Below are 26,753 nucleotides of genomic sequence, written 5' to 3'. Positions count from 1 at the left end.
TGTTTGGCTGCCACGCCACATTGATTGTATGCTATGCTTGCCACACTGCATTCTGGATATTTTTTTTCTTTCCTCTGTATACGTTGCCTATCGGGTGAGAGCGGTTTAAAAATAAACGCCGGGTTTGAGTGTTTCATTCATGTGCCGCTCAACACTTCACCAGTCATTCCACAGGGTTTGCATTATCCTCTGCAACCCAACAGAGCTCTCTCTGAGCACATCTGTCGCCAGGTGTAGGAGTCATTTGCGCCAACATGGAGGAAATGATGTAGAGGTGTGGATTGGATGTTAAATGGAGTGTGATCCTGTGGGTTCTCGTGTGTATTCAGCGCTGGATTCAGCATCAGATCATTCAAGGGGTTAAAGCTGGAATGACTCAAACAGCTCTCGCTCTGGCTTCGTGACCACCTTTAGTTTGCTGCTGTTGTGATGATTTTAAAGGAATTTTACTTTATCCTGCAAACTCAAGGGAGCTGCTGCCAATGAAACCGCCTTGCTATGCCCCCAGTAGTTATTTTACACCTGTTAAAATTGAATTTGGGCAAAAGAAAGGGGAAGGCTGTGTTTCCTGCAGCGCATGCGTCCCTAAAGGGGTTTGCCCTGAGTTGTACTCGCTCACTGTGGTTTTGCGATCACTTACATCTATCGATGCGCTGCAGGCTCCTCGCTGAAACCGGAGCCCTGCTGTGTGCTGCTGGGTGTGGCAGGCGCCACCGAGGCATGCAGGTTCAGTGGCAGTTATCCGACACTGCGTAGGTCAGTGGGGCAAAGGGTTCAAGCAGTTTTCTGTCAGTAGAAGCTGGCTGGTTCACCGTTCCTCACTCATTTTTACAAAAAAAAAACGTCCACAGACTGCAGAGAACAGAGACCGGATCCGAAGATGCCGTACTCTCTCCCTGAAACATTGTGCTTTTATTCCAGGTCAGGCTGATCCAAATGTGCACTTGTGTCAATACATAAATGTGTCTAAGTAAATGGTTTCTCAATCTGCACAACTAGCGAAAGGATTACAAAATTAGAAATTTGTGTGGATCAGCAGTACACACTTCTCTCTGTCGGTGACTCTGACAAGCAACATCTCAGCGAGTGGTACTTAGAACCCATGGTACACGTGGCTGCAGTGTCAATGTGACCAACAGCATGCAGTTTATCCTCAGCTCTAAACTATGTGATTAACAAATGAGCAATTTGAAGGATGATGAAGAATACAAATTAATGTTGCCATTGGTTAAGTAACTCCCAGAAGTGTAGTTGTTATACTGTATAGTGTCATGGAGCACATTTAAACACCCGTTCATATCCTCCCAGACAGCTTGGGTTGTTTTTCTGCCTTCCCTGAACATTCTTGCACGGTTTGGCTGATAGAGAAGATGAAAGCTTGCGCTGATCCGCGTGAGAACGAAGGGAAACTGTAGAAACACAGAAAAAGAGCCAGGCATGAATGCAAAACCAAAAATGATGCCATGCATTCATCCTCTGCGTGCCAACAATATGAACAACTGGCCAAGTGGTCATAGATACCAACACCCCCAGTGGCTACGCTCTCACACACTCAGTTCAGCTCGCCTGTAATTGCATTTCAAACATTCGTAACTAGGAGCTGAGGTGTGGCTGTCTACATCAGTCAAACCGGTCAATGGCCCCAGATTGAAGTTGAAGGCTCTATACCTGACACCCTGTATGCAAGTTTGAGATTATCATATAGAAGTAAGAAGGGAGGAGTTCTTAAATTGTTGCCTTGTTGCGTTGAGTCAACTATTTAAGTCTTTGTTTAGCCATTAAATGTTAATGATTAACGCAAAAACTTAAAGGCTATTTCACTGTGTTGAAGGATTCTGTATTCACTCCCCATTCAAAATCTACAATCCTTACTTTGCTGTTAAATCCTGAGGTGTTTCTACACCGCACAAAGGTTTGATCTTTATTTTGACTTTATACTAAAAGTAGCATTTTCTAGGCTTTCTTTAAACTTCAGGAGCCCATTTGATTAAATAGTATTTTATCATAAAGAGTTGTTGAAACAAATTTTTTGATTTGAGGAACCTTTAATCCATCTGTGGAAACAAAAGCGGCCTTAGTTTTTCTCATGAGCCCAGGCGGGACACATATGGGCACCAGTAGCTCACAGTCATGTGGTTGCTCAAACAACACTTAGTTTTAAAAAAGCTACACGTGCAAACAGTGATGGGTATGAAAATTATTTCATTTACAAGGAGCTGGAACCAGCGGTGGCATCACGAGTTTAACATTATGTTATCAGGCAGTTGTTGGAGCGACCTACAGTAAATTCTAACAACAAGTGAAGGTTAGCAGACACATTGGACACCTTATGGATAAATTGAACAGGGCAACCAGCACTTGGCAGTGTTTAGTAGGGGTTGCATGGTGACTTTGCTTGAGGCATGGTCTTAATTGTGTAAATTGCACAGCATGCAGGGTGTGAGATGACCCAACATGTGTGGGTACATGCACAACATCCTTATGTACCACATGTACAGTAGACCCTTGGCCAGTTTATTTAGTGGCGTAATTGTCATAAATGTTATTCGTTCTATAAGCAACACTTACATAAACTACATTCTGATCCAAACATGCAAATACAAGATAACTGTTATTCATAGCCATGATTCATATGCATGCTTCCGCTCAATCTTGTTCACAGCAGGTCCTCTGTGTCCCTCTGTTTTACTCACAGCGCTGCACATGCTTAATTAAGAATGAGGGTGGTCGGAGACAGGGAATCGGTTTTCGTTTGCATCCTTTTCCGCATCTCAAAATTTCTATTTTTTTTATGTCTATTATTCCAGAGTTGCATTTTTTTGGTTTAACCCATTTACACTGGATTCAGCCCTTATCCACTCCAGAAAACGACAGCCTGCCTACACCCTTGATCTAGAGACACCTGTCTTAGCCAATATTTAAGGTAGAAGCGTTCCGTGTTGTCCCTGTAGTCTCGTAAGAGCGCTGACTCTTACGGGAGGGAAACGAGAGAGAAACGGGCAGAGAGTGAGACGGGCTGACAGACAGAAAGAGACAGGGACATGAAGAGTGTAGGATGATGCAGCCAGGCTGCTGACTCATCAGCCCTGTAGGGATTATCCTTCACACTCTGTGTGTGTGCATGCGTGTCCGTGTTTATGCATGCCAGTACCCCTGCTGTCTTACTACTGAAGAGGAAACGCACACCCGTCCCTGCTGTATGATGAAAGCAGTGATAGAGGAAGCAAAGGAGCCACCTGACCTGCCATAGGCAGCGTGACCCTGCATCAACGCCAACATTAGAATTCATTCATTTTCTGTCCCTAATCCTGATGGTGAAGGTTACGGTTTATGATCTTGGCTAGATTAAGACATCATATATTATAAGCCAGAAAAAAAGCAATTCGAGTGTTGTTTTTGTTGAGAACTTCGTCACTTCAGTGTTTCAGAGAACACACCAACAGAACCATGTGAACAGTAAAATGTTGGGACTTAAGCGGTTGAGCAAGGCTAAATGAGGGGAAACATGGCCCTTACCAAATGAGCTGTCAGCTGAAAGAATGGGAACATTATAAAACCCCTTCTAGGTCATTCAACATCTAGCAGGACAATAAGACTGTAACTGTTCCCTGTCCACCGCGCCTCTTGTTTGTGACAAACCAGTTCAGACGCTGTAAAGAACAGACAGAGGCAATGACAAATTAAAAAGCGCCAGAACAGAAAGCACGCAGCAATTTGTCTTGTAAAATTAGGCCTCAGAGCAAAAGTCATCAGAATGGGTATAAACAGGAGTCAATGTTTGTCGGTAGCGGTGGAATATTTGGTGAAAGGAAAATGTTTTTATAAATAAATATAAATGTAGGCTTTCAAAAAAGGACCAAAAGGCTTTAGATGACAGTGTGTACACAGGACGTTCTAGGTTTGGAAAAGTGTTTCCTTCAAAATGGCTATAAATGGAGACTTTTTTCTGTACAGAAAAGATATTTGTGCACTGACAGATTTCTTCTGTTTAGCTTTTTTCAAATCACATTTCAGATGATAACATTTTTTAATACCAACAAAGAAAATGTCAGATGTAATAATAGCCTATGCATGGCAATAATCTGTAACTGATTTAGTGTTTTTCAGTAAAAGTTTGACCAATATGTGTTTTAAAGATTTTTATACTTGTCATTGATATGAAAATACAGTAAGATTGTTATTCACGCTGGCGGTAATGACACCCGATCACGCCGATCGGAGGTCACTAAAGTTGGTGTTGCTTCGGTGTGTGAGTTTGCTAAAGCAATGTCGGACTCCGTAATTTTCTCTGGTCCCCTGCCTGATCTGACCAGTGATGACATGTTTAGCCGCATGTCATCATTCAACCGCTGGTTGTCTAGGTGGTGTCCTGAAAACGACGTGGGCTACATTGATAACTGGAGAACTTTCTGGGGAAAACCTGGTCTGATCCGGAGAGACGGCATCCATCCTACTTTGGATGGTGCAGCTCTTCTTTCTAGAAATCTGTCCGGATTTATTAGTCCTCCTAAATGCTGACAATCCAGGGTCCAGACCAGGAAGCAGAGCCGTAGTTTAACACACCTCTCTGCAGCTTCTGTACTGTTACCCATCCATTATCCTATTGAGACGGTGTCTTTCCCACGGCCAAAACTTAACAGATCAAAAACTTATCTAAAAGGAACAAATCATAAAAACCTAATAAAAATCAATACGGTTCACCTTGAACCTAAAAATAAAACAATTAAATGTGGTCTATTAAATATAAGGTCTCTCCCTCCAAAGACTTTGTTAGTTAATGAATTGATTTCTGATAAACAGATTGATTTGTTTTGTCTCACAGAAACCTGGCTACAAGAGGACTACGTTAGTATAAATGAGTCAACTCCCTCCAATTATTCAAATTTCCACATTCCCAGATCTGTGGGAAGAGGAGGAGGAGTGGCAACTATCTTTCAGTCTGATTTATTAATTAGTCCCAGGCCAATTAATAACTACAGTTCTTTTGAACATTTAACCCTCAGTTTCCCTCATCCAAGCTGCAAAGCAATAAAACCTCTTCTGTTTGTTGTTTTGTATCGTCCACCAGGCCCTTACACTCAGTTTTTGGATGAGTTGTCAGATTTCTTATCTGATTTGGTGTTAAATACTGATAAGGCTATTATAGTGGGTGATTTTAACATCCATGTTGACACAGAATGTGATAACCTTAGTGTAGCCTTTAAAACTATCCTAGATTCAATTGGTTTTGCTCAAAATGTGCATGAACCGATGCACTCTCGGCTCCATACTTTAGACCTTGTTCTGACATATGGCATTGATTGTGAAGAATTAACAGTATTTCCTCACAACCCTGTCCTATCTGATCATTTTTTAATAACATTTGAGTTTAATCTAACTGAGTTCTCCACCCCCAAAAGAGGGTTCCATTATAGTAGATCTTTATCGGATAATGCTGTATCAAAACTTAAAGAGTCTGTCCCCTTTTTAATATCCTCCGTATTGCAGAAATGCCCTGCAGATAGCAGCAATGTTGTTTCTTCCAATTCACAAATAGATGTCTTTGTAAACGGTATGACTTCGTCATTGCGTTCTGCATTAGACAATGTAGCTCCCTTGAAAAAGAAGGTGATTATTCACAGGAAGCTGGCTCCTTGGTTTAATTCAGAGCTGCGTTCCTTGAAGCACAATGTTAGGAAATTGGAGAGAAAATGGCGCTCTACACACCAAGAGGAATCCTACCTAATCTGGAAGAACAGTCTATTGTTGTATAACAAGACCCTTCGCAGAGCTAGAGCAGCATATTTTTCATCATTAATTGAGGAGAATAAGAATAATCCTAGATTTCTCTTCAGTACAGTTGCCAAACTTACTCAGAGCCACAGCTCTGTTGATCCATCCATTCCCTTAGCTCTTAGCAGTAATGATTTTATGGGATTCTTCATAAATAAAATTGATTCCATTAAAAATAAAATAATTGGCATCCTCCCAAACATGATTACCCTCATCCTCAGTAAGTGAGACAGCATTGGAGGAATCCTTAGAACCTGCGCAGTGTCTGAACTGTTTAAAAGCAGTAGAGCTTTCTGAGCTATCTAAAATTTTAGCTTCATCTAAACCTTCTACCTGTATGTTAGACCCAATCCCAACCAAGTTGTTTAAGGAGGTATTCCCTCTGATCAGTGGTCCTATTTTAGACATGATTAATGTATCCTTGGTAAATGGATATGTACCACAGGCTTTTAAAGTAGCTGTTATTAAACCTTTACTTAAGAAACCATCTCTTGATCAAGATGAGTTAGTAAATTACAGACCTATATCTAATCTTCTTTTCTTATCTAAAATTCTTGAGAAAGTAGTTGCTAATCAACTATGTGAACATTTACAAAGTAATGACCTACTTGAGGAGTTTCAGTCAGGCTTCAGAGCTCATCATAGCACTGAAACAGCTCTGGTGAAGGTCACTAATGATATTCTCATGGCCTCAGATAATGGACTTGTGTCTATACTTGTCCTGTTAGATCTCAGTGCTGCATTTGATACAGTTGATCACAATATTCTCCTACAAAGACTTGAGCATACTGTAGGGATTAAGGGAAAAGCATTAGGCTGGTTTAAATCTTATCTGTCGGACAGATTCCAGTTTGTTCATGTTAATAATAAATCTTCCTCAAACTCTAGGGTCACTTGTGGAGTACCACAGGGTTCAGTCCTTGGACCAATTCTATTTACTATATATATGCTTCCGATTGGCAAAATTATCAGACAGCATGGGATTAATTTCCACTGTTATGCTGATGACACTCAGCTATATTTATCCATAAATCCTGATGAATCCAATCAGTTACTTCGACTGCAGTCATGTCTTGATGACATCAAAAGCTGGATGACTTTAAATTTCCTGCATTTAAATTCTGACAAGACAGAAGTTGTAATCTTTGGGCCAGAGTCTTCAAAAAATAAAGTTCTTAATCAATCCCTTAATCTGGATGGCATTAACTTGGCCTCTGGTAATAAAGTTAAAAATCTTGGTGTTGTTTTCGACCAAGACATGTCATTTAAATCCCATATTAAACAGGTTTCCAGAGTTTCCTTTTTTCACCTCCGGAATATCGCCAAAATTAGAAACATTCTGTCCAGGAGTGATGCTGAAAAACTAGTCCATGCATTTGTTACTTCAAGGCTGGACTATTGTAATTCTTTACTATCAGGAAGTCCACAAAATGCAGTTCGAAGTCTTCAGCTGATTCAAAATGCTGCGGCAAGAGTTCTGATGAAAATCAACAAGAGGGATCATATTTCTCCAATTTTAGCTTCCCTTCATTGGCTTCCTGTTAAATCAAGAATAGAATTTAAAATTCTCCTTCTAACGTATAAAGCCCTTAATAATCAAGCTCCACCATATATCAGAGCTCTGATTACCCCGTATGTTCCTAACAGAGCACTTCGCTCTCAGACTGCAGGTCTGCTGCTGGTTCCTAGAGTCTCTAAAAGTAGAATGGGAGGCAGATCCTTTAGCTATCAGGCTCCTCTCCTGTGGAACCAACTCCCAGTTTTGGTCCGTGAGGCAGACACCCTATCTATTTTTAAGACTAATGTTAAAACTTTCCTTTTTGACAAAGCTTATAGTTAGAGTGGCTCATACCCTGAGCTATCTCTATAGTTGTGCTGTGATAGGCCTAGGCTGCTGGAGGACATCAGGGTCTAATTTTCTCACTCTACTGATTTCTACTGTTCTTCAGTCTACTGTTCTCCAGTTTTGCATTGTATTACATTGAAATGACTGTCGTCATTTCAGCTTTTAACTTTTTGCTCTCTCTCTTTTTCTTCATAGTAGGTACACCTGGTCTGGCGTTCTGTTAACTGTGACATCATCCAGAGAAGACGGCTCACCCGCTACTACCATCTAATGTAGAACAGATTACTAGATCAATGTGTGCTTCTGTGCTTGTTTGTCTGTCTTGTTGTGTCTCTGTTCTGTCTTCTGTAACCCCAGTCGGTCGAGGCAGATGACCGTTCATACTGAGCCCGGTTCTGCCGGAGGTTTTTCCTTCCCGTTAATGGGTGGTTTTTCTTCCCACTGTCGCTTCATGCTTGCTCAGTATGAGGGATTGCAGCAAAGCCATGTACAATGCAGACGACTCTCCCTGTGGCTCTACGGTTCCCCAGGAGTGACTGCTGCTTGTCGGGACTTTGATGCAATCAACTGGTTTCCTTATATAGGACATTTTTGACCAATCTGTATAATCTGACCCAATCTGTATAATATGATTGAACTTGACTTTGTAAAGTGCCTTGAGATGACATGTTTCATGATTTGGCGCTATATAAATAAAATTGAATTGAATTGAATTGAAAATAACAATATCCTAAGTGCTCTTTTCACGCTTTAACAAATAGAATAAAGGTTTCAGAAAATGGAAACAAACAAACAAAAAAAACATCTAGTTGAGGTTTAACCTAAGTAGATCCTTTGAAAACTGAAATACATATTTAATTCAGCCCGGAGCTTTAGGACCATCAACAAGCCACAGTACTATTGCTTTCTGGTCATGTTTCGTTGATTTTCTTTTATTTGGATTCTGTTTCCCTTTGTCTTTTTTAACATTGAAAGGAATTTTTACTTTCAAACTATTACTTTATTTTTCTAGTAATCTTAGTAGCAGATCCCCTCCCTCCCATCTATGATTTACCTTTTCCAGCATCATGCCACTTCATTTATTTTTTATTTAATGAAATATTCATACATAAATTAATTCAAAGTACTTTACATAAACATTTAAAAAAACTAGGAAAAGAGTGTCATGATTTAGGGTTTTGTTTGTTTTGGACTTTTCTTACTCTGCCTTCGCCTCAAAGCAATCGTCCAATCAGCTCAGTCTCCCTTCAGTCATCACTCTACTCTAGATCAGCTCCACCTGTTGCCACTAATTTGCCAACTCGGCTCAATGGTTCACCAGCCTACACGGTCCTGCTTCAGCCAACTCATCTCGGCCAGAACGTACTGTAACGAACAATGCTGGTGATGGCATTCAGCCGGACACAGGATTACGTTTCTTTAAAAGGTTTATTGTGAGGGATGAATAGTGGCAGCAGGTGAGGCAAACTAGCAGAACCTGACTTGAACAGATGAGTTATGGCAGATTGTGCAGGCAGGCAAGGATGAGCAGGGGACCAGAAGATGAAGGTAGTGATAGACCAGAACAGGCGATGTGGACCGGAGAACCACCAGAACGGGCAGAGCAAGCAGCTGGAACTCACGGGAAAACAGGCAGCCTTATGCAGCACACACGCAAGCAAGCAGAAGAGTTAAACTGGCTGAACACACAGGAACTGGTAGCGATGAAGCACATCACACTAGAAGAGAAGAGACGTTCTGGCAGGGATGAGTTGGCTAAAGCAGGTATAAGTAGACAGGTGAACAGGTGAGCCGAGTTGACAGATTAGTGGCAACAGGTGGAGCGGATCTAGAGTAGGGTGATGGCTGGAGGGAGACTGAGCTGATGGGATGATGGCTTAGAGGTGAAGGCAGATTAAGAAAAGTGCAGAAAAAGTCCAAAACAAAACCCTAAATCATGACAAAGAGAATTAAATTAAAAACACAAACTAAATCAGGAAATACTCTCTCCATGTAGTTTCTAGTATCTTAAAGTTGCTGGCACACTGTTCCCTATCTTTTCAGTATTGTGAAAAAGTATATACCGCTAGGAAAGACAAAAGCAGCTTTTTCAGACAGGGATATAGCTCAGATACAAAGCACATTTTCCCTGTTTGTGGATATTTGGCTCTCATTGCAGTTCCCTGGAGTCACAATATCTTAGAAAGGGTCTTGAGACCGAAATCTACCAGTCCTTTCCAGACAGATAAATATCAGGGACATTGTTTCAGTGCTGCTCTGGACTGTGTTTTTCAGGCCTTTCAGCCTGCTTCATGTTGTCTGGTTCTTTTTAAGTAATTTGTTTCTGTTTTAGGGTTCTGGTCGTGATTAGGCCTTGGTTGGACTGAATAAAGGGGTCCGTCAAAGTTAATTCATGATCTCATAAAGCGGATCAGTTAATTTTGCAAAATGCTATGTTAGTTTAGAAAGTTGTCATATCCCTCAATTAAGGAAATCCTCATTTGAAAGCAGCTGTTTAATTCACTCTTATTGTCCTGACTTGGTATGCAAATTTGCCTTAATATCTGAAACATTTATGTGTAAAAACGAACTCAAAAAATAAATAAAATAGACTAATTTTTACAGTAGGAAGAAACTGGACCTTCTTGCTGCAAGGTAACAGTGCCTAGTTATTTTCCCCCCTATATTTCATGATTAACTGGTCATCTGGGGATAAAGTGAGTGCCTGGAAGTTGTCAAATAACTATTAGTTTTGAATGTGTGAGAAGGTAATTCTGTTTTATTTGCCTAAGGTAGTCTGGCATTCTACACTTTAGAAACACAAGCCAAACACACCATGGAGTGATGGGGGATTTAGAGTTGCTTTGTTTGAGCTTGGAGTTAAAAACTGCTGTTTGTTTGCTTCACTCTGTTCTAATCTGTAAAAAAAAAAAAACAGCAAGATAAGAGAAAAAGAAGCTTAGTGAGGTTGGGTGATAATTGTTGCTCCGTCATGTCGATGCGTTCCAATCACACCGCACATTGTCACTGGAGCTGAGCGTATCGGGTGTGCACTGCATGAAATTCCCTGACAATCTGCATTTTCATAAGTCTAACTCCGTCAATGAGTTATAGGAATGGCAATTATCTATCACAACTGTTTGTGATTTAGTGAAAAACAGCACAGAAGCTTAAAAACTTAAAGAAGTGACTAGGATGCCAAAGTGTTACCAGGGTTTTACCTCTCCAAAATGCATACACCCATCAAAAATAGCCTGCAACCGGCTTTCTTTGATCCCGCTTTCCTGCTAAGGTGTTCTAAAGGGCTCCTGCGTTATTTTCGCCCTATTTGCCGGCACGTCTGCCACCATCTGTAGTGTAAATTTCACCGCAGTCATGTCTTCCTTTTGGTGTTTTCTCTGCGTGGATCTGTCTGCTGTGGAATATTCCACTCTCTCTCCGGCTGCCTCTGCTAGCTTGAAGTGCTCTGCTGCAGGAACCAAACAAAGCAGCAGCCAGCGTGACTCACAGCAAGCTAAAGCAGCATAATGTGACACGACCCTCTAAATGCATTTCAGCCGAACGTAAAACGGCAGCTTCTCAAGACGCCAGCCGGCTCGGCTTACACACTGCCTTTAGGTTGCTAACGCAGATAGGAGGCTGATCGTTTTAAATGATAAAAAAAAAATGATACTATTCTTTAAAACTGCCAGTGCCATCTTAGCAATGCTTTTAAATTTACATTTACTTGTGCTTTTACAGCCTCTAAACAGAATGTGAGTACAGTTGATTTCATGCATAGAGGGACTGTGAACTGCACCAAAGCACATATTTAATTTCATCACGTTATCCAGAGTCCTGTTTGTTTTCCACCCATCTGCATTCCTCCTGACTCCGACCTGTTTGCATTACCGTATTATTACTGAACAGAAAGCTTCAGCACACTCCAGCTCCACATCTCCGACCTCATGTTTGCCCTCGCTCTGCTTCTCAGACCTGATCCAGGCCACCCAGGATTCCAACGTGAACGTCCCCCAGATGGCCGACACGCTGATGGAGAGGGTGGGGAACGCCAGCTGGGTGGTGGTTTTCAAAGCCCTGATCACCACACACCACCTCATGGTGAATGGCAACGAGGTAAGGCCAAACTGGGCGTGTTCGCTGTTCACAGAACGCATGAACCTTTCGCCCTTCCTGGCTCTGTGGCCAAGATGGGCCGAACGGCACAGCAAACAAAGCGGAACGCTGGTTGCACATGAAGTGGAGCTCCTGTTTGTTTTCAGTGAGTCCAGTTAGCTGGCGCCTGTCTCCAGCTTTCATTGGACAAGAGGAGAGGTACAGGGAAACAGAGACACAAAGGGCAATTTTAGAGCCTAATTAATCTAATAGTCATGTTTTTGGACTGTGGGGGCAAGCCGGAGCACCTGGAGAGAAGCCACACATGCGCAGGAAGAACATACAAACTCCATGCAGAGAAAATTAAACCCAGGACCTTTTTGCTGCAAGGCAACAGTGTTACCATCTGCGCCACTGTGTGCAGCCCTACATATCAGTAGTAAAATGGAAAGTGCATTGTTGCTTCTGCGTAAGCTTCCCGGGGTATTCACTTCATTCATCTATAAATCCTAAATCTATTTGGAACATTTTTTAGCTCAGCATCACATGTAGATGTGATGTTACCTTAGTTCTGAACAATTGTCCAGACAGGATGTCCATGAGCACCTAAAGTCATTCAGAGTTGCCCTCAATTAAAGTTTTTAAAATAGGTATTGTAGTCTATCCAATGCCAAACAAACCTAGGCCAGGCGAGGAGGCTGAAAGTCAAACTTGGTTGGATGGTCTACAGTCCCAACCAGTTATTTACTTTCAGTGCAAAAAGATGTTTTTTTCCTTCCTACCTGTTATCAAATTGGACTAAACTTTGATTTTAGGTCCTGAGCCTCTAAAAAATATTGACCCTATCCCCCAGATAGGGATGTCTCTACTTTACATAATTACCTTCAAAATGTAAATAATATTATTCTACTATTACTCTATCATTCTACATTATGAATATGACTCTTCACGTTTCTACCAAATTTTAAGACATTTTCCACATTGGGGACTAAACAACTTTTAGACAATAATTAGTCTTTTCCCCTTTTATGTTTCAACCAAATTTGCACATAGTTCAGAGCAGAGTTGTCTTTCTTAATGATTGTTTCTTGATTTGAAACTTTCTGATGTCTGTAAATTGACAACCTTTGTTATTGGTTCAGCTCCTTCTGAGCTGCATGAATGAGTGGGAGAGACGCTGATGAAGGAATATTCCACAGGACACATCATCAAAGCTCGTGACAATAGAATAACCTGCTTGTTTTGTACAGATTTTTTACTTATCTGATTGAAGCAGGGATATCCTGACCATGCCTGCGCTGACACAAAGTAAAGGCTGTGTAGCAACAGGAAGATAACAGCATGAACCCCACTGACATTACAGCAGGAACAAGGGCCAGCGCGCTGTGTTGGCCTGGATCCCATTATGATACCAAGGTCCTGGCATAAACACAGACTGCATTTTACAAATGAGCTTGGTCTGTGTGTATAATTTTAGAGCATTTTCAGTGTTTGTATTATGATCTTATTAATACCGACTCCCATCTCTGGTAAACTTGGAAATGCCAGTGGAAGAAATCTAGCCTATTAGTCTTTATTGCACTTTGCTCTAGTTTTTTTTTTTGTCCTATTATGTGTCCAAATTAGATTAATATTCAACTTTATCTTTATTTAAATATCAAGAAAATTTGACTTGTTATTCTATTTCCCTCTTCATATTCAGACAGAATGCTGAATGGCTCCTCTGAAATGTATTTTCTTGTGATTTCAGAAACATGGAAGCGGCATGGAGCTTTAATTCATTAAGAGGATCAATATGTAATGTTGTGTATCTGTCCCTTTCTGCAGAGATTCCTCCAGTTCCTGGCATCTAGGAACACCTTGTTCAACCTCAGCAACTTCCTGGACAAAACCGGCTCTCACGGTGCGTGGCGTCTGACCCACACGATTACAACATTATACGCAGCTCAAAGAGTTCAGCTCTACTCTGAGGTGGAAGCAAACAGAACAAACCAAACAAAATAATCTGGCTCTTGAGCGTTAATAACCCCCAAAGATGCAGATTTGTTTGCCTTCTTCTGGGTAAGGCATAACTAAACAAATTTCGCAACCAGCATAATGGGTTGTTCTTGTTTATTTTAAATGTTAGTCTATTTCATGTTGACTCAAAAACAAGAAGAAGAAAGTCATTGAAAACAGTTTAAGGTAGCAAAATACACCTTGACAACCCCAGAAATCCCTGCTTCCATCAGATGGACCAATCACCATGGAAATGAGGACATCACCCATGGTGATAAACGCTGGGTTCACAGCCTGCTGTCACAGATGTTTTTCTGCTTGCTTAGCTGCACAGTTCAAAGAGCTAAACTCTACATTTTAAGCCCTTTTCTCTTCCCGTGTAGAAGAATCTATCCACAGAGGCCCACGAAGACAAAGCACTGCCAGGAATGTGACAATATAAAAAAGCCAGGTTATCACTCTGGTTATCTATTGCTGGTAATAATATATATGTTTTATTATCTAATTTATATTAATTCATAATATAATTCTAAGTAATTTTACAGCATATTTTTGTGAAAAATGCTGATATGATTTATCCTTCAGTGAAATAAGTGAAGCACCATGAAAGTAAATGACCTTTTTATTTATCAGTGTACTCATACATAGGTCATTTTTAGCTATTGTTGGTTGTTTAGATATTTCTCATTGGACAAAAAGTAATTTACTCCAGCACTGATCAAAGTAAGTGTGGGTTCCTTGTACAGAACCAATATTGTATAGTTTGCTCTGATCACTGTTCAAATGGAATGAGTCCAAAGGGGCGGAGCCTGAGAGGTTGGGTTTGGGTCGACCTTTTCCTGCTCTGGCATGACATCAAGTGTGAAAAGACAGCAAACTCAGCAACCTGGAACCCATATCTGACTGAATGAAAAACATTTTACTTTACCTTTTTTTTTGTAATACAGTTGAGATGTACAGCACAAGCGTAAAATAGCTTACTTTGCAGTTTATTGATACATTTTAGTTTTTTACTATCTTTAAATCTCTATGCTTAGATTTGTTGTTTCTAAAAATGGGACACCAGCCAAAAACAACATGTAAGGAAAGTAAATTGAACAGACAATTTACAGATATTCTAGAAACTTCTAAAGTTTTGTTTTCCCAGTCTCTGCCAGCATTTTGTTTTTTTGTTTTTTTTCACATGAACTAATTTTCTAACTAAAGTTCTTGGAAATCCAAAGACATTTTTCTAATAGTTTATCTATGATTAGCCTTGTATTATAAATAGAAGATTTTGCTTTGTTGGCTTTGAGACGTCAACATAAACTTCAGAAATGTTTAGATTTTGAGTTATATTAGTAAAAATGTTTCAGTCATTAACGTTTTGTTGGGGTGGGACTTAAAATTGCTTAGTTAGATTCAAAGCTTCCAACTTGGGAGCCATGTTTATTTGACTTTGCTATAAAATAAAGGCCCCCAAAACAACTTGATAAATGTGGAGACCACATCATCTGTCATTTAGCACATCAACGCCGTAATCACACGTTGTCCTGTTCTTTGCCCAAGTAAACTATCTTATGTAGTGGAGCATCCATACAGATTAAAGTGGGTTTACCAATACATTTTATGTATATGAACAAATAAAGAGGGAAACTGACTGATGGGATTCCTAACGGAAGCACGTTTTTAATTGTAGTCATCTTGAACAAAGCAACCACTGAAATCTACATGCAGAGATCCAGATCCTGTTCAGGTGACAGCAATCACCACTCTTCCTCTCTACAAGACAATGGCTTTTGTTTCTCTAAACAGCCTCTAATGTCTAAACAGAACGTTATTTCAGATCATCAGAGCAAGCTGCGTTCGGGTCGTATCCTTCTATTAAAAAACAAAAACAGCTTCATTTGAACGCCCTCGTGTGCACCAGTCTGCACAGAGGGAACACGGAGCTCTGCACACGTAATATTATGGATGTGTTCTCCTCAGGCTACGACATGTCCACGTTTATCAGACGTTACAGCCGCTATCTCAACGAGAAGGCCTTCGCCTACAGACAGATGTCTTTCGACTTTGGACGAGTGAAGAAAGGGTACGGTTGCTTATTTCTCTGTTACATGACATTATCGTTTAATAATTTTTTCTAAGATTCCATCAGTTAACCAGGTTCATGGGTTTTATCAAGGGTTCAGGGCTCTCGTCCTTCCTTTTAGTCCTAATCCATCTAGGAAACATGCATGTCACAGGGGATGTGTAAACTACACCAAAAACTACAGACTTGGAAACTGATCAGAATAGAAATGAGACAAAGAGGTGGATGATATTCCTGATAGTTGGTTGATAAGGATTATTACCTTAGGTTTTCTTTTCATGTCGATCTCACTTGCCTAAGAAAGGTGACTCTTCAAATCTAAATGTTTTGGAGAGTAGCTGTGTAATTTTCATCTGCTCTGTTTCTTGGTATCGCCCTGAATCTCAGAGCTGATGGAGCCATGAGGACCATGTCGGTGGAGAAGCTGTTGAAAGGAATGCCGATCCTGCAGAGCCAGATCGACTCGCTTTTGGATTTTGAGGTGAGCGACACTTGACTACAGGCGACAACGTCCGGCTGAGAGGTCTGAAGTGACTGTGGGACACCCAGAGGCAGGGATAACACACACAGGGCCAATAAAACCTGTTGCATGAGCAGCCTCTCTCTCACCACACTGTATAATCATTATGAAACCAATAGGAAAACCATGGAGTTTTGTTGTTTTTTTGGGGGACTTTTGGCATTACGGCATTTCGTTGCATTTTGTGCACAAACAGGCCTGTGGAGTCTTTTTTTTTAGATCTCTCAGATGCAAAGAAACAATAATCCCAACCGGATCGGGCCTGTTGTGTTGTTGTTTCGAAGCTGCAAGATCATTAAACGTGACTTTGGCTTTGAGAGGCTTTTTCCTGTTCTGGTATATAACTGTGGTTCTAAACTAAAAGCTTATTTACTCTTTGTGCCCCCCAGGTTAACCCAAAAGACCTGAACAACGGCGTGATAAATGCCTGCTTTCTCCTTCTCTTCAAAGATCTCATCAAGTTGTATGCCTGCTACAATGATGGCATCATCAATCTGCTTGGTGAGCAAGCACTTCCTTTAGTAGATGTAATCAAATGTAAGAGCAATCTGGCCTTCAAAGGTTTCACGCAGCTCCTTATTTTAAACTTTCAAGTGGTTCCTGATATAAATTCCATGTTTAAAGGGCATATGCCATCTTTTTCACAACACAGACAGACCTTATTGATCTTTTGACAATGTTCTCTGTGCGAAGCTGTGTTAGGGCTTGTAGCTTGCCATAGTTAGATTTATTGTCGTGTCTAAAATCAAAGAATTTCACAAAAAGAAGGTAAAAACAGTGAGAAAAGGAAGGAAGTTGAACAAGGAAGTGAAGTCTTGCTACAAAGTGATGACGTTACATACAGAACAATTAACTCAGGCTTCTATGCATCCATTGGTGTGTTCACCTTATGAACTCCTCTTTAAGATGGAGACTTTGCAATGACTGCTACCTTCATGTGTCTATTGGGGTCAGTCGCTTGATGACCTACCAGACCAGCACCATACCCAGGGAATTAAAGGGGCTCTGAGTAGAGCCCGATCTCCCTTTACTTTACTACAGTTATAGGCGGCTGCTTGTGATAAAAGCTGTAAATTATAAAACAAACATTTTATGAAGCTGTCAGGGACGGATTGCAGTTTCTGTTCCAGTTCTGAGCGGATTGGTCACCCCTGTGTACCCGGGCATCTGCACTTCCTATTCTCCAAACCGTCCCTAGAACACTATTAGCCATGCACCACTCATGCAGTGGTCGTGTAATACATAGCAGGGGCTGAACGTTTTCCACATAATCAGTCGGTGATTCCCCTGGGAAGGTTTAACTGCCCTTTGGTAATGAAGCATGGAAAAACGTTATTCTAAGGGACAACAGATATCTCTGCAGGTCGTTTTCTCACAACATGTTGGGTCCTAAGAGGTCTCTTTCAACTGATGCTGCACATGTGGTGGTTATAAAGGAAATTGTCACACTGAGAAAGAAATGAGTTACTGTGGCGGTTAATTGTAGTGGATAAAAAAATGCAACAGGAAAGTTTGGTGAAAGCAGTTATCTAATGGGACCTGTGGATCTCTGCCTCCATTGGAGCTGCATGTCCTAGCCAAGGCATGAACCATGTTGTGTCTCTGTCGCTCAACTCTACATTGTTCCTTGTTCCTCTCCACGATTTGAACAATGCCAACTGTCTGTATGGTTTTGAGGGGAAGTCCACCCTCTTCAGTTTTCCAGATCTTACCAGCGTTTCATGCATAGAGGGTCGTTGTGGGAAGTAAAAACGCTCCCTCAAGTTTTCTTTATATTGCTAATAAACGGCCAGACATCAACAAACAGCAACATTTAGTGCTTCTAGATAACATGTACTTATGATTAAATTAAATAATTTTCATTATGTTGAAGTGTTAAATTACACAGTAGATGTATTATATATTGCTATCATTCAGGCCAAAGATTGATAAAAGCTGATCTGATCTTTGTACATGGGCCCTTGTTGAAAAGTGCATCATGTAACACGCCGCTGTCTTAAACGTAACATTTTCTCACATCTTTTGTCCAGAGAAATTTTTCCAGATGAAGAGGAGCCAGTGTAAAGACGGGCTCGAGATCTACAAGAGATTCCTGACGCGGATGACCCGGGTTTCCGAGTTCTTCAAAATTGCGGAGGTATCGATGAGACCACCTTCCGTGGCTTCCTAGCCGGCCACTCGCGGGGACGCCTTTTAACGTGTCGGGTTTTCTGTTGCAGCAAGTGGGAATAGACAAGAACGACATACCTGAGCTCACTCAGGTAAGGCTGACTGCAGTTTTTTGTTCTGCCTTTGAATATTTTTCATAGCTTTATTTTGCAGTCTAACAGTGCATGTCATTGTTGTTTCCTAATAACTTCCTAACGGTCTGGCATGAAGTTTGAATGTCTTCCACTTTTTTTTCATCCTGCTGTTGTTCACTGTGGTTGCTTCTTCTTCTTAAAAAAAAAAAAGACATTCACCGGACACCTGCACCCAACCAGTGAGCCGAGGTTCTTTCGTTTTTGACCATACTTTTGCCCACTCCCTTCTCTTTTCACTTCCAGAGATGCAGATTGATCATTCAGGCTGAGAGTGTGAGTAGTGAGTAGTGCACAGAGCTAGCTTTTGGGAGCAGCCAGCTTAGGGAAGTTCTACATTTCTGAGAGAGAGCACTGAATTGACGCACAGCGCAGAGCGAGCGCAACACCCAGCAGACACACCGTAGCCACGCCGGCCAAGTGGGATCATGAAACTGGAAGGGCTTAGTGGATGAGAGCGATATGCCGAGTTATGCTGTTCACCAGGCGGCTGCCGAGACAGCAAAGCACCTTGTTCTAGTTTAAAGAGATGCATCCCTCAGTTTGTTCTGTGGAGTTTCCACGACTGCCTGTGTCACAGGGATTGTTTTTACTTGTCCCGAATCCTGATTTGTGGGTCGCTCACAAGTACACTTGGTAGCCAGGGTGAGAAACATGACTTTTCGTCTTGCATTTCAGACGTTGAGACTGTGACCTGCGGTGGAAATTCAACAGCTGAGGTTATTGTTTTAGAAATGGCAGCATGAGTGGCTTGCACCAACGGCATGCTAAACTAGCGGCACCAATCAGACGCACACCACGCCATCCGCTCTGCTGCGACTCAGGAGACTTTGACTATACGGTGTTTGAAGATGGCATTGGGACACAGAGCATCACAACGACAACAAAAAGCAGATAAGGGCGCAACGTCTAATTTTAAAGCATAATTCGGTTGGTAATGCAAGAGAAATGCACATGCTGGGTGCTCTGCTGTTCCACCGTAGTACTGCTTATTGCTATGTTTAGTTTTCAGGCATTGCTGCTTATTGTTACACAAGATTACTCTGACAATCACAAAGAGTTTGTGATTGGTTGAAAAGCTCTTTATTCTGGACGTTAATACTGATCAGTCAGCAAATAGGTATCATGGTGGGTGCATCTGAAGCCTTCTTTTAAAAGAATGAACTCTAATGATCGTCTGTCTTTGCCACAGGAAAAAATAGATTTTCTGCCACTTTGGGATTTAGTTCAGTGAAATGCAGCCCTTATCTGATACGTTCTGATTGCTATGATAGTTGATTTCTTTTGTATTCCTGCTCAAGGCATTTATTTTCTCACAAAATCATTTTGAGTTGTTCCAAGTCTTAAAGACTAGATTTCATATTTCTAGATTAAGCTAGACATTACTGGACTTTCTCTGTTTAAATAAATGTGAGTAAAATTAAAAGAAAATTATCTTATGGTTATTGTAATTGGCTCTTTTCCCATTTTGCTTTTTGAAAAGTAAGGTTAGGTAGATGGGGTTGCAGATTATGTAGATAACCTGCCCTTGCAGTGTCTGCAGGAGGCCTATTAATTTTACCAACAATGAGGGTTTATGTAAATTGAAGCTAAAGATTATTCATATCTTTGAAATAGTTTTTTCACTTTTGTTCTTTTTTTACAAACAGGCATGTCTCAAAAAATTATATAACAATGTAAAAGTATCCATTTAGAAAACTAATTGGCACCTTTTTATATTTTAAAAATTATTTATACCCTTCTCAATAATCAGTGGCACGTATTTATCAGCATTCCAGCAGTCAACCCCTTATTATAGCTGCAGAACACCGTTTTGCAGGTCTCCATGGATGTTGTGACGATCAATCATTGGTGATGAGCTCCAGGTCTTTGCCATATGAAGGCCTCTTTGCCCTCTAGCTCCCTCTACCGACACTTCAACACTTCAAGTGGCGCCTCCCACTGGGCCACTCCAAAACAATAAAATTATCTCCAGTCAGAAATATGGTGACAAAATTAAAACAAGACTTCAAACCTAAATCTGCCTGGGGTATGAATATTTGAGCTTAACATAGGCGCTACAAGTGACAGCTACTGCAGTTAATTGGCTTCTTTTAGGTTTCCTAAATGAGATCGTTAGTGTCAGCTTTGAAAACACTACTGTTCTGATGTCGTAGTAAAGCTAAACTAGTTCAATCTTGAGGATCTTTATCATATAAATCAAATGGTTTCTATATAAACAACAAAAGAAAAAAAATGCCACGTTGGCAATAATAGTGACTCCTTGAACCTTAAATAGTAATTTGTCCAAAAAAAAGATATGAAATCTTATAGAGACTTTATTAATGGAATGTGTTTTGAAATAAAATGTTTGTTTTCTGTTTGGGGAGGAGTCTTGTCCCAGACCAAAGACATTTTTAGGTGCTACGTGTGAAACACATTTTTTCGAAGTGGCAAAAAAACCCGTTTTGGAATGACTTTAATAGTTTTGGCAATTGCTCCAACTGGACCTCAAATCGAAATGATAAATTTCAGGTTTTGGCTCACTCTAACAATCCCACCAGTTCTATCCAAGAAACAAGAAATGTCCTGCATTGTTAACAAATGTTCTTATGTTTGTATTTAGGTCTGGTGGTTTCTATCTTTATTCTGGCGTTAGACTTAATGGGCTGCGTTGGCCTTCAATCTGGTGGATTTTAAAAGGAGCGCGTACTATCTGAGCTACATTAAGCAAAGAAAGCTTGGTAAATACTATCAAATGGAAACAAACGTCTTCCCCCTCAGTCTGCAGCAGTCTTTACTGCCTGTAGAGTTAAATTTCACAGACAGACCCCCGTACTTTAGAAGCTTATATTTATGGAGGACGTTATGTGCAGCGGGGGAAAGATTATCGCTCTCACTGATGCTTGAAACTACACAATATATCAATATTACTTTCAGCTAAAGTTATCCTCCTATGCAAATTTGAATCACAATCAATCATCACATATAATCCCTAATAATTTATATTTTTTGTTTTTGATATACTGTAAAGCCAGCTTTGACAGAAAGAGTCTGAACTGGGTCTCCTCAGACATGAGCGGTGTCTAAGCCCCGCAGGGACGGAGCTATTATACTCCTTCCCGGTCTAAAGGACAGCTCTCTTTTTGCTTGGTGCTGAGGACAAACGTCATAAAGTCCCACTGGGACTAACTGTCTATCTGTCCCCCGCAGGCTTATTATCAGTCTTGGAAGGTTTTAGCATAATAGATTTAAATGCTCTAAATAGACAAACACAGGAAATAAATTAGGGGAGTCAGGAAATCCAATTAATGACTTTTATTGGACGATTTAGCTTTGACCTTTAGGGGGAAAAAAGCCCTGCTGGATGTTGAGCTACCGTTTTTGTTGCATGTTTGCAGCTGATCGTGTCCCATATAGCCAAGTGGAGCATGCAGCTTTGCACTCTGACCGGCTGGAACCGTGTTCTCTCAATTTGCATCAAAGTTTTTGTTTTTTCTCCCTGACACATCTGTTCTCTGTTTCATTTTCCACTTTTTGGGTTTCTGTTTAAGCATTAACAGATTCTTCTGCAGTTTGTTCTTCTTCCAAAGTTTCAACATAAACTGTGTATCCAATCCTCCTGTTTTACTATCGTTTCCTACGTGCAGGGGGAGCCCACTTAATTAAAGAAGTATTCAATTCAACATTTATTCATCTGATACGTTCGCATTAGGATTCACCCGCTCCATTTTCTCTGCAGGCCCCAGAAAGTCTTTTGGAGTCTCTTGAGACTCATCTCAACACCCTGGAGGGGAAGAAGCCGTAAGTAATCCGATACATCTACAACCTGTATTGTTTTCCTACCAGAAAACAAGCACTGATCTTTTTCTCAGAGGCCTGTCTCACAAGCTTTCTCCGGTAGATTTTTTATCTTTTTTTTCTAATTTGCTATTTCTTCCTACCTTTTTCAAACACAGAGAGGATAAGTAAGTATATTGTTAGTCATCGTAAAAAAAGGAGTTCAAAACCATCATCTTTGAGATCATGAGTTATAGTGCCTGTCAAAAGCATTCATACCCCTGGAGCGTTTTCAAATTTCCTCTGATACCCATCAGTTTGTTTAGTGGGATTCTATGTGAAAGGCCAACACAGTTAGTGCATAATTGTGAAGTCAAATGAAATCTTTTTTTACATTTACTCTTAGATACACATATAAAAACCCAGTGCAGCAAACTGCTTTTAGAAGTTGCCTGATTTGTAGATAAAATCCATGCAATTTGATTTCAGAACCACCACAGCTGATCTGACAGCATGGTGAAGCAGTGGTTATTGTGCCTTTTAGCAATGAGATCCTGGGTTCAAATACCAGCATGGGCTCTTGTTGTTCGGTGTCCCCATATACAGGTGGATATGGAAGCCATACAACATTTATCAGTCATGATTTTGGACACAGTTGAAAAACTGCTGGGACTGCTGGGTTAATTGGTTACTCTAAATTAGCTTTATGTGTGTGTGAAGGACTGGGCCCCGTTTCACAAAGCCGCGTTAGAGGATATTCAAAGTAATTTCTGGGGTACGTTTCTGCATACCCTGGCTCTTCTGTTTCAGAAAGCTCAGAAGCCTTTACCCTGAGTCAAATGCTGACAACAAATTACTCCGTGAAACAACCCTGCTACCGAGCAGAGCTGTTTAGGTGAACTCTGAGTTTTTCCTACTTTTTAGCTGCAGAAGGAAGTGTGATGAAAGGCCTCCTTTTCTGGAGGAGCATGTATACTGGAGCGCAAATACTCTGCAGAAATCTGTTTCAGGAGAGGCTGATCAGACCACGATTATCATTTTTATATTTTAATGCGTTTTTCGCTGCTGTCATTTTTCTCAATATTACCTAGCCCGCACATCACTCGCAAAACTCAACGAGAGGACGCTCTCAGTTCTGAACAAGTTCTTTATGCTGCGGCAGCTTTTTAATATCGTAGGTGACAGAGAAAATATTTCAGAGGCTGTCAGGAATGTTACTGTTGCACTCAGTTATAATAGAGTTTAATCTTGTTCCAATAGTCAGAGAGATCTTAAGACATCCAGCTATATTTTTCATCAATATATTTTAGTTTCCATTTTTATATTCCCCCCAACACTTTGGGCTAAAGGATATTTCTTCACTTAAATAACACCACCTTTACTTCAACTTAAAATCCGAATGTAGCCTATATGATTAATATAAAGTGAGGTTGGCACAAATTATACACCTACAAGAAAATCAGGGTCAACTCGTTTTTTAGAAGGATGGGTGAAGCCAAATTCTGGCAAAAAACTGAATAAACTTATCAATTATTTCAGTAACTCACACCATCCCATCATTATTGGCACATGCTGAATATTAATTAATGCTTTATATGATTAGGGTTGACACTCATATCATTCAGCATTGTGTATTTTTGTTAATTACAAATATAATATTCTCCATATGCCTTCATTGAAGATTCCTAATTCCACTTGCGGGAAACCTCTGGGCTTCTTATTTCCTGCCGTTGCCATGGTGAATCAAGTTATCTGCTTTCCAATGATAAGGGCTTTTTTCAAGCTTGGCCCCAGTTGACCAGCCCAGCGTGTACTCTGCCTCTCGCCGTAGGTCAGCTGGGGAAAAGCACCAGCAGCCCCTCCATGAGCCCATAAGGATAAACTGGTATAAACCTTGAAAGTTGAGAGTTGCAAGATAACATTTATGAATAAAAACTGCCAAGGAACACAGCAGAAAGCTGAGGAGGAGATTTGTAGCAGGTTGTAATTTACATTAGCTTATAAAACAATATCCTGGACTTTGAAGATCTTGCAGAGCACTGATTAATCCACCACCTGAAAACACCACCATCTGAAAATTTGCATAACTGCTAATCTTCCAGGACATTTCTGTCCCCCTTGATTGACAGAACAGGTAAGAAAGGTGTTATTAAGAGAGGAAACCAAGAGGCCTTGCTCTTTCTAAAGGGGCTCCAAAGATTCAGCAGCTATTTGTCCTGTACTCTACAAATGTGGTCAGAGAGGAGAAACCTCTTGTCCTAAAGAACCAATAAGAATAATTGTTTCCCAAAAACCGCTTAAGTTTGATCCTGCTGCAAACGTGTAAGGGAAGCTTCCCTGTTTAGAAAAAGACAAAATAGACTGGTGGCTGCATCACTTTAGCAGTGAAGCAGTGAAGAAGTGAAGCCATTCAGCGCTGGTGGAAAGATAAATGAAGATAAATACTGTACTGGACAATCATGGAAAGGATAGTAACTTTAATTTGCAGTTACAATGTATCATTTTCCTTCCGCTTCACAAATTATGCCCACTTTGTCTCGATACGTCTAAAAAAACAAAACAACCTTCGTATAAATTGGAGTTTGTGATTACAACGCTGCAAAATGTGAAAAAAGTTCCTTGGGTATAAATGTTTTTATAATACAGGACATCTTTAAGTGATTCCATAGAAAGGGCATCTTATCAAGCAGCTGTTGGTGTCACATGGTGTCATTTTGTTTTAGATGCTGCTCTATGGAACTATTTCCATCACCAGAGTTAATCATCCTGTGCAAAGTGTCACATTGAGAAGTCTTGTTCTTTTGCGTTTGGTATTCCTAACAACTCCCGTTATCCCCAACAATCAGCCCCAACTATCAGAATGTTTCGTTGTCTGCCTTGTTTTGCTGGGGACCAGAAAAGTGGCTTTGGGGCTTAAAATGGTGTGTAGTAACCAACCAGCATGGGGTCCATTATTTATGCAAATGTTTTAACCCTGACTGCAGAAACTGATAGATATTGCTCTCACTTTATGGATCATCTCAATAACAGCCTTTATGACAAATATATATGACAATACTCTAACGTACGCACCATCGTTGTCTTCGCAGATCCCCCACTAAGGTAAGCGATGCTTTATGATTATTGCTTAAGACAGTTAGAATCAAATTTTCCCCATCTCTTGAGATCTTCAGACAAAGCAACACATTTAATGTCTGCAGTGTTTTTATAGAGACTGGAAATGATTTACTGTTATTGGGAAGCTGTTAACTTCCTTAGGGTTACATAACCGTGTTAGTTACCGTCTATCGGGGCGCTTCCTCTGCATCAGGATACAACAGCCAACAACAGTACTCCTGCTGCTGCTGCAGCACCACCAGCCAAGCCGGCTCCTCCTGCTGCCGCCGGCGGGCCACCAGCTCGCCCTGGGCCGCCAACAAAACCCCCTCCACCCTGCATCACTCCAACCGCGCCGGCTCCTGCTGCCACCATTACCAGCAAGTAGGAGTCCCGCGACAATATCATAAGTTGCAGGATAATTTTGTTGGAAATGACCTCTGTGAACAGCCCTTCCCTCTCTCTGACATGGCCTTCAGCGCTCTAGACGACGGCTTGCTTCTGGACCTCGACCCTATGGCGTCTTCTTCCGCAGCGGTGCTGCGGAGCACGTCCTCCATCACTGGATGGGGAGGTATGGATGCCTTACAGATGCATGAGCCACCAGCCTCCATTGGATTTTCAAGGATTTTCTTCTGACATTTGCACATTCCTCCCACAGAATTGCTCTAACAGAGCCGTGAAATTAATGAAAGGTGTTAGCAAGACACGAAAGCTTATTTGTAGTAGAATTTTGTAGATTGAATTTGACCTTTTCGTTATGAAACAACGGCCGTTTCTTTGCGTCTCCTCTGATACCTTGAACATTCTCATACTTTAAAGGATGTTGCCTAACATTAAATGTGACTGCTGCTGGTTTTTGCTTCAGTGGCACAGAGAGACACAATGTCGCAGAACACTGAGAGTACTCATAACAACTTTGACTCTGTGGTCACCAGCAAAGGCAGGCCACCACTGATTTGTAAACACATCACAAATTCCCTGCACGACTGCTGTTATGTACAAACATGTGCACTACTCCCGCAAACAACTTTGACACCAATATCTAGGTACCTTAGGCTCGTGAGACCATCCTGATCTCGCGAAATTTCAAGGCTTCACTCGCAGTAGATCAGTCCTGGATACTTCCGTTAAAGAAAATTTGGATCTGTTCACCAAACGAACGCCCAATCAGCGTTGGCTATGAGGCGGGTTGAGGTGTGACGCAACCAGATGCGCGACAGTTCAGTCTAAAGAACATGGCGGCTTCAGCCGATGAAACTAGTGTTAGCGTGGCTATCGAGCAAGTTTTATCGGAATTACAGAGTATTTCTTTGC

The 26,753-nt window shown here is 41.0% G+C and overlaps 1 protein-coding gene across 4 annotated transcripts in view; it reads left to right on the top strand.

Annotated features, from left to right (window-relative positions):
- Positions 1-26,753, top strand: part of snap91a (synaptosome associated protein 91a) — a 90,439-nt gene that overhangs the window by 16,480 nt on the left and 47,206 nt on the right. For 3 of the 4 annotated variants that reach the window (XR_004928588.1, XM_036129653.1, XM_036129656.1), the window contains exons 2-12: positions 11,571-11,713; positions 13,520-13,595; positions 15,659-15,761; positions 16,149-16,242; positions 16,671-16,782; positions 18,312-18,418; positions 18,501-18,542; positions 22,303-22,364; positions 22,520-22,528; positions 25,430-25,442; positions 25,651-25,820. Coding sequence is in view for 3 of the 4 variants with exons in the window: in XM_036129653.1 (XP_035985546.1) it covers positions 11,571-11,713; positions 13,520-13,595; positions 15,659-15,761; positions 16,149-16,242; positions 16,671-16,782; positions 18,312-18,418; positions 18,501-18,542; positions 22,303-22,364; positions 22,520-22,528; positions 25,430-25,442; positions 25,651-25,820 (931 nt within the window). In the remaining variant the exon portion in view is untranslated. The remainder of the gene's footprint in view (positions 1-11,570; positions 11,714-13,519; positions 13,596-15,658; positions 15,762-16,148; positions 16,243-16,670; positions 16,783-18,311; positions 18,419-18,500; positions 18,543-22,302; positions 22,365-22,519; positions 22,529-25,429; positions 25,443-25,650; positions 25,821-26,753) is intronic. The other variant, XM_036129663.1, reaches the window with a different exon arrangement.

Source organism: Fundulus heteroclitus, chromosome 3 (genome assembly GCF_011125445.2).
Source record: "Fundulus heteroclitus isolate FHET01 chromosome 3, MU-UCD_Fhet_4.1, whole genome shotgun sequence".
NCBI lineage: Eukaryota > Metazoa > Chordata > Actinopteri > Cyprinodontiformes > Fundulidae > Fundulus > Fundulus heteroclitus.
Note: the sequence above shows the minus strand (reverse complement) of the source record. Positions and strands in the feature narration are given on the sequence as shown.